At 36.9% G+C, this 8,085-nt stretch overlaps 2 protein-coding genes across 2 annotated transcripts; one reads left to right on the top strand and one right to left on the bottom strand.

The window, feature by feature from the left end:
* Nucleotides 1-4,862: 4,862 nt before the first annotated feature.
* Nucleotides 4,863-6,657, top strand: LOC139996499 (ATP-dependent RNA helicase DDX51-like). Its single transcript, XM_072020869.1, has 4 exons — nt 4,863-5,508; nt 5,755-5,967; nt 6,053-6,263; nt 6,378-6,657. The coding sequence occupies exons 1-4, from the start codon at nt 4,968-4,970 to the stop codon at nt 6,640-6,642; spliced, it is 1,230 nt and encodes a 409-aa protein (XP_071876970.1). The 5' UTR covers nt 4,863-4,967; the 3' UTR covers nt 6,643-6,657.
* A 119-nt stretch (nt 6,658-6,776) lies between these two features.
* On the bottom strand, nt 6,777-7,685 carry LOC141445948 (uncharacterized). Its single transcript, XM_074112177.1, has 2 exons — nt 7,545-7,685; nt 6,777-7,226 (listed from the first exon to the last, which is right to left on the bottom strand). The coding sequence occupies exons 1-2, from the start codon at nt 7,683-7,685 to the stop codon at nt 6,777-6,779; spliced, it is 591 nt and encodes a 196-aa protein (XP_073968278.1).
* Nucleotides 7,686-8,085: the final 400 nt, after the last annotated feature.

The raw sequence follows: 8,085 nt of genomic DNA, 5'->3' as shown, positions 1-8,085 counted from the left end.
GTCTTTGCCCTACTAATAGTGAGACTATTTCGGGAAATATCTATGTTAAAACCTTGGCTTAGGATTTCGCGGCCTATCATGATATCGCACTCAAGATAACTGTCATCGAGGATATGGAAAGTTATCTCCAACGCAAAATCGTTGATACACACTACAGACGAAACTTGCGATGTACAGTTAATGCGATTGTTTCCTATCCCTCTCATCACTACTACATCGGTCGTTCTTTTGCCGGAAAACTTCGAAGCTATGGACTCTTTAATTAGTGAACATTCGGCTCCAGAATCGAAACAAAATGAAAACGACTCACCCAGGTGACTTAATTTACCCATTGGAGACTCCACCACGCAGGAGTTTACTCGACGTTCGTTATCAGTATCGCGGTTTGTTTTCCGCAATAACGGACAGTCAGGTGCGATATGACCCTCCTCACGGCACTTGAAACAGGACACCTTGGATGATACAGCTGGTCGGCTTTTCTCCGGGCGTCGTGTAGTTTCCTGTCTTTCGGTCTTCATCTTCGTACGGCACTCCGCTATTTTGTGTCCGGGGACTCCACAATAATGACATTTAATACGGGTGTCAGACAGCTTCCGTCGTTTTGCTTCGAGGCCTACCGATGGAGTTCTTGACGAAGGCGTCAGCCTCTTCTTTGCGTAATGAAAAGCGTTCATTTCCGCCGCAAATTGATCCATAGTCTTCACGTCAGTTGTAAGCGCTATCTTCTCGACACGCTCGTCGCGTAAACTCAGGTGATAAAGAACGGCGGCGTTGACTGCTTCGGTTATTGTCAAATGTTCCCACCTTGCTCCAAGGAGAGAGCGGAGACGCATACCATAGGCTCCCGTAGATTCACCATCCAGCTGAGGTTCGGCCAGCATCTTCATCAACGCTGAGGTTGCCGTCTCTTTTCCACCGAAACGCGCAAGAAATTGTTCTTTAAACTTTGCCCAAGTGAAGTCTGCGACGGTCGGTATATGCGTGAGCCACTGCGCAGCAGTGCCCTTCAGCGCACGGCTTACAGTAAGAAGTAATTCGTTATTTTTAATGGGCCTTTGCTCCATGAGCTGATTGGCGGTTAAGCACCATGCGGCTGGATCGGCGCCTGCTTTATCAGGATTAAATTCTGGTAAGGATACTTCCTTCGGTTCCACGCTCTCCCTTTGTCCTCTGGATTGGTTCATGATGGCTATGAGCTGGTCCAACGGTACAAACGGCGACGTTACGGCCGACTTCTGATGTCGGAGTTGAGTTGTTTGAGTTTTGATTATGGGCGTGTAAAGAATTTTCGCCTGGATTGTTCATTGTAGTTTCACAATCAAGATAACGTTTATTAACACAAATACAGAAGAAATAAGTTTGAACAATAACAATGGTAACTAGACGCTGATGGCAATGACCTTAGATTCGATATAGCGAATCCACGGTCCACGGGCTCACTTTTATTAAACTCAGAATAGAATTTCTATACACAAAAGTATCGCTCACAACGACGCTCTTTATATTGCTCTCTAGACGATGTGTCACTCACCAAGGAGATCTCAAGAATAACTGAGTAATGGAAACTTTCTTTTCCTTACGGTTGCGTTGGTTTTGTTTAACGCTGGCCTGGGATACCAACAAACTGTTACCGTTGCTAGGCAGACTCACATAACTGCGACATTGCTTTTGCCCAGGGTTTGATTGTTAATACAACGTGTGTCTCACAATATTGGTACTTTTCTGTTAGGTGAAACATTCATCCCGTGACCGCGGCTACGCTCGGCGACCGGTTGTCGCCTCGAGCCTAAGCTCATTGTCTCAAGTTTCGAATGACTGTGTCTGGGTTATTTCGTGAATGCTATTGAGGCTTTTCCAAGCAATTCCAACGGGTGACCCCGTTGTCCTTTCATCTCCGACATATATTTCAATCATATTTTTGAAATTAATTGTTTCTAGACATTATATAAATGTACGCACGTAATAATGATGAAATATTATTAAGCTTATTCTTACACATAGTAAATACACATAGTTAAAGTTTAATGAAATACAAGTTTAAAATAATACCATTTTTAAATTTGCCTTTTTGACGATGTATATTTATTTATTTATATACATATATGCATAAGTAAATATATATCTATTTAAATAATACCACAAGATGATCGCGATCCTGATAACTTACACTGTCACGTCCCGCGCTCCGCACGTGCCGTAACAAGAAGAAGAAAACCACTCTATACAAAACGCGCGAATAAGGATTTGAATGCACAAACGAACACACGGCACTACGAAACGAAAGGAAGGATTAACAAAATGAGGGCGACTAATAGATCCAACCAATAAACAAAATACATATACACACAACTCTAAATAAACCTACCAATAACCGACTTGCAATTTGAAAACCTATGGTTCAATATAATATAAACCCAACCAGTATAAAATAAAATAAATAGAACCAACTAATGGATTGAACGAGTCACGAACCAAACAAATAAACCAGGAAATAAGAATGACTACAGAAAGGGAAATGATTGAAACGCCAGGAATATATGTATATATAAATATATATTTTAATCAATCAACGCCGCAACAACTTGGAGAGTTACATATAAGTATAAACATATATGCCAAACACGTAATAACCTAGTAAATATTAGAGACAGTACTTCCAATACTATGCAACAAATACAATATTATCAATTTATGAAATATATGTATATATGAAATCAAAAAACTAATAGTCTAACGAATACATAAAACATACAATATTATATTATTAAAGAAATAAAGGTTACATTGTCAGAAATATATATATGTGTGCGCATTCTACATTATTAAATCAAATCTGTAATCTAAGATACATACTTAAAACTAGCCTATATTCCGATAAAGAATTATAAAATAAGAACTACACTACGAAACATGCATGTCTATATATATGTCGGAGTAGAATTGTTTGAGTTTTGATTATGGGCGTGTAAAGAATCTTCGCCTGGATTGTTCATTGTAATTTCACAATCAAGATAACGTTTATTAACACAAATACAGAAGAAATAAGTTTGAACAATAACAATAGTAACTAAACGCTGATGGCAATGATCTTAGATTCGATATAGCGAATCCACGGTCCACGGGCTCACTTTTATTAAACTCAGAATAGAATTTCTACACACAAAAGTATCGCTCACAATGACGCTCTTTATATTGCTCTCTAGACGATGTGTCACTCACCAAGGAGATCTCAAGAATAATCGAGTAAAGGAAACTTTCTTTTCCTTACGGTTGCGTTGGCTTTGTTTAACGTTGGCCTGGGATACCAACAAACTGTTACCGTTGCTAGGCAGACTCGCATAACTGCGACATTGCTCTTGCTCAGGGTTTGATTGTTAATACAACGTGTGTCTCACAATATTGGTACTTTTCTGTTAGATGAAACATTCATCCCGTGAACGCGGCTACGCTCGGCGACCGGTTGTCGCCTCGAGCCCAAGCTCATTGTCTCAAGTTTCGAATGACTGTGTCTGGGTTATTTCGTGAATGATATTGAGGCTTTTCCAAGCAATTCCAACGGGTGACCCCGTTGTCCTTTCATCTCCGACATATAAAAATATATATATATATATATATATATAAATAATCTATATTCTAAACTAAACTACTACTAATAATCTACAAAAGAAATAGAACACACAACGCAACACTTGGGACTAAGTAACAACCTGTCGATAGGCCAAACGTTCAAAATAATTAACATCGCAATGACTTGAAGATTTAACTAAAAGATCGTTCGCTGTGTTGGCTTGTGCAAACGGTGTTTTCGATTATCGAAAACACCTATCGATCTTCGCATTCCTCCTCCCATTGTTGGCAAATTATTGCCCGTCTTTGGGCAAGGCTTGCGAAATCACACAAGTTCCGCACAGAGAGGATCGTTAGAATCATCTTCGATTATCAAACTCAAGAGGCAAGAAAATCGTGGCAATAAAATCCATCGTAACGAATGAACTGAGCTTTGGTTCTAACAACAAACTATTATAGCGAAATTAAAAGAGAAGAAGAAGGCAAACGTAAAAAAAAATAAATTTATATCAAGCGACGAAAAATTCGACATTCAAATAAAAATCCGTTCAACGAAGACAGATATTTATTGTACCCAGCTTTAATCCTCTCCTGTGCTAGTATCCCTGCACATAGCAGGTTAGCCGAAAAAGTGGAATCCAAAAGTGGAAGTTTGCCAGTTGCATTAAACTCTAGTCGACGCTACCCGTAACGTTTGAAAAAAATTTTTGAAATAGTCCTTAGACTATTTCTGGTGGCAGCAACTACCGTATTAATCAGAAATCCAAATAAATATTTCATACACAATAATATAAATTAAACAAAATTTAAATTTTAATCTTAATTTGATTTAAAACAAATAAATACGTAACAACACATTCACATCCGGTTTTAAAGTCTAGAGTGGCGTTAGTACGCATAGGTTAATATAGGTTACAGTCGTGTATACAACCGTGGAATAGGTAGTACACGTTAGAATATAACCTGTAAAACACGTGTATAACACGTGAGTAAAATTGCAAACAAAATGAGTTTATTTGTGATAAACAGGTATGTCAAAATGTCCAAAAATATCATACATGTGTGTTAATAAACTTAATCACCGAATAATAAATTTAGTCAATTAAACTATATAAATAGATATTCTATTATATTAATCGTACTCGAGTTTTTAGTTCTAATAGATAGAATATTTATTATTAATATACATATTCTATTTGTTGATAGATACGAGGGTGAAAAAGAAGAAACGAAAGATGAAAGGAATTATTTGTCTGAATTATTAAAAAGAATAGAAGAACGTAAAGTAGAAAGAGCTATTAAAAACTAATCATCAAATACAGGAAAGTAGTTCTCAAAATGCACAAGAATCGAATTATAAAAAGAATAAGGAAAAAGCAGAAAATCTGAATAAATGTTCAATGGAAAATATTAATTTGAATGAAAATAGTATATCGAGTGACGTTAATGGAAAGGCAGAAGTACATGTTTCAGAGCTTAGAAAGAATAAAAAGAAGAGGAAATATAGCGAAGGAAGTTCTAATGAAACAATTAAAACTGCAGATAAAACATTGCAAAGTGAAAATACAGATAATCAGGATAATGAAATACCTAATAAATCATCAGACCCGAATGAAACACAAGAAAAAATATCAGGACAGAATAGTGATTTCATAATTCTGGGTGTAAAAAATAAGCGAAGGAAGCGTGAAGTTAAGAGAATTCTGCCAGAATGGTTGGCTAATCCAGAAGTCATATCTATTGATTTAAATAGTGGTCCAACCTTGGAAGACATGAATTCGATTTTAGATTCTAAGCTTATTGAAGTTTTAAGAGCTAACGGGATTAATAAATTATTTCCTGTTCAACCTAGTATGGTATCTTGGCTAACGAAGTGTAATGAAAATGGGCAACAAAAATGGTGGTTAAGGGATACGTGTGTATCTGCTCCTACGGGCAGTGGTACGAATATACAAGTTATTTATAGCAAATTGAAATATTTACATTCTAGTTTCGATACTTTATCGTGTTTTGTTAATAAATAATGTTAAATTCTAATTACAATTAATGTTGTTAATGAATATTGTTTCAAGTCAGTTTTCTTTATTTAATTAAACATTGCATACAACGAATAGATTAAAGCTCCGTATTTAAAAAATTACTTTCTGTCGTGAAAAAAAATAATTTAAGAAATTATTCTCTCTTTAGGTAAAACTCTAGCGTATGTTCTACCAATTGTCCAGGCATTACAATTTCGTATAGTTCCGAAGGTGCGCTGTTTAGTTGTTGCACCCGTACAAGAATTAGCTATGCAAGTGTATAAAGTGATGCTTACGTATACTTCGCATACAAATTTAAGAGTTGGTTTACTTTCCGGCGCATCAGCATTTCACGAAGAACAAAGAAATATTCGAAAAGAGAGTATGTGTTTATAAATTTTAAGAAGAAGGTTTTATTTACATTATTTATAAAATACAAAATATTCTCTATAATTTTTATATTTCAGATGATAGAGGGGAATATATCTCTCTAGTGGATATAGTGGTTGCCACGCCTGGACGGTTAAAAGACCACATATTAAAAACTTCGGGATTTTCATTGGATGATATGAGATTTCTTGTAATCGATGAAGCAGATACAGCTGCTGACTGGTTGGAGTATATCCCCGAGCCTCATTATCAAACTCCACGATTAACATTTTCCAACTTACGTTCTAGGTTAGTTTTTAGTTACAATTTAGTTAGAATTATCATTTACCAGGATGATATGTATTAATATAAAGTTGTATTATCTGATATTAAATCTATAATAATGCATTCATTTTTAAACAGTAAAATTCCAGCACAAAAGTTATTATTCAGTGCAACATTATCGCAAGATCCTGGAAAACTTAATCGGCTTGGACTCTTTCACCCAATATTATTTACGTCTGTTTTGGTGACAGGCAAGGACGATGATGTAAATATAGATAAAGAAGCGGTTAATTTTATAGGGCGTTATACAAGCCTGGAAGAATTAAAAGAAGAAGCAATAGAATGTGAAGCAGAATATAAACCAGTCGCTTTATATCAGTTAATTATGAAGAATGATTATTAAAGTATTAGAGGATTTTTATATCAAGGTTTTGGCTCCTATGGATGGGTTTGCTGGATGCCGGCACGTGGATATGCTGTTACTGCTTAATTGTAGTTTTGATGGCTATGGTATGCCAACTGATATGCAAAATATGATTATTCCAAGATCGCCGTGACGCTATCATGGCTGTATTTATACGACCGTTTGCCGTCTAACGTTTTTAAAATGTACCTATCTCCTTCCAAAATTTCTGCTATCACAAGTGGACCCCTAAATTTCGGATCTAGTTTCGGTTGATTCCTTTCCTCATTTTTCTTTAATACAAAATCACCGACATTGAATTTAACTACTTTTGCTTTCGTTTTATCGAATCTTTCTTTATCGTACTTAGCGCTGTTCTCTATATTTTGTATGGCCTGTTGTCTTACGATGGAGATATCTATTTCCTTTTCTTCGGTATTTTCAGATAGTAGTAACTCGTAGGGTCTTGCTGTTTTACCAATTAATAGTTTTAGCGGACTCGATTTAGTCACACGATTGGTGATGCAATTTAAAGCTAATTGTATTTCGCCGATCGCGTCTTGCCATGATCGCCCTAGTTGTTTCTACTGTTGTAAACATGTTCTTTAATGTGCCCATAGTACGCTCTACCTGTCCATTCGCTCTACTAGCACCGGTTGCTATTAAGTGGAATTTAATTTGTTTAGCCTGACAGAAATCTTGGAATTCCTTACTGGTAAAACATCGGCCTTGGTCCGCTATTACCCGAGAGGGGCTGCCGAATAGAATATAACAGATTTGAGTGCCTTAACGGTGCTGAGTGAATCTATCTTACGAGTATGGTGTAGGTATACGAATTTGGTAAAGGCATCGATCAGGACAATGACGTATTCTTTCGAATCGTTCTTGCCGCTCAGCTTTACCATTATGTCTGTGCGAACTTCATGCAAAGGTATGCTGTTCTTAGGTATGGGATGTAATTTGATTAGTATTTTACCTGAATTTGCCTTAGAAATCTGACAAGCATGACAGTTCTCTACGAATTTGCGAACATATTTCGCCATCCCTTCGAACCAGTAATACTCGTACAGTTTCTCGAGCGTTTTATTCCAACCTAAGTGCATGATCGACTGGTGTATGTGGTTAATGACGGACCACCTAAAACCTCTTAGTACGATGGGCAGCCAGAGGGTTCTGCCTCTCCTTTGTATTTTACGGTACAGGGTACCGGATCGTAGCTCATATGTACTCGCAATGTCTTCCGCGAGCTCGTCGTTTTACAATTTGTTGACAATTTCGGAGATTTGGGGGTCGCGACGTTGTTCCGCTAGTAGCCAATCTTTTGAGATTTCGGTCATATTAATTTCTTTTTCTTTGATCTCGCTAATAGGGGTACGGTCGATGTCGACAGGGTTACGCGAAAAGAAATCTACGTGGGTCATGCGTTTACCATCTCGGTACATA

This window comes from Bombus fervidus, chromosome 18 (genome assembly GCF_041682495.2).
Source record: "Bombus fervidus isolate BK054 chromosome 18, iyBomFerv1, whole genome shotgun sequence".
NCBI lineage: Eukaryota > Metazoa > Arthropoda > Insecta > Hymenoptera > Apidae > Bombus > Bombus fervidus.
Note: the sequence above shows the minus strand (reverse complement) of the source record. Positions and strands in the feature narration are given on the sequence as shown.

Bases quoted from the DNA above. Each gene is read 5' to 3' on its own strand.
- LOC139996499 (XM_072020869.1), top strand. From the start codon at position 4,968: ATGGAAAATATTAATTTGAATGAAAATAGTATATCGAGTGACGTTAAT. The intron at 5,509-5,754 runs GTACGAATATAC...TTCTCTCTTTAG, and splicing joins ATCTGCTCCTACGGGCAGTG to GTAAAACTCTAGCGTATGTT. The intron at 6,264-6,377 runs GTTAGTTTTTAG...ATTTTTAAACAG, and splicing joins TTTTCCAACTTACGTTCTAG to TAAAATTCCAGCACAAAAGT.
- LOC141445948 (XM_074112177.1), bottom strand. From the start codon at position 7,685: ATGGCGAAATATGTTCGCAAATTCGTAGAGAACTGTCATGCTTGTCAG. The intron at 7,227-7,544 runs GTAAAGCTGAGC...TTACAACAGTAG, and splicing joins AAGTTCGCACAGACATAATG to AAACAACTAGGGCGATCATG.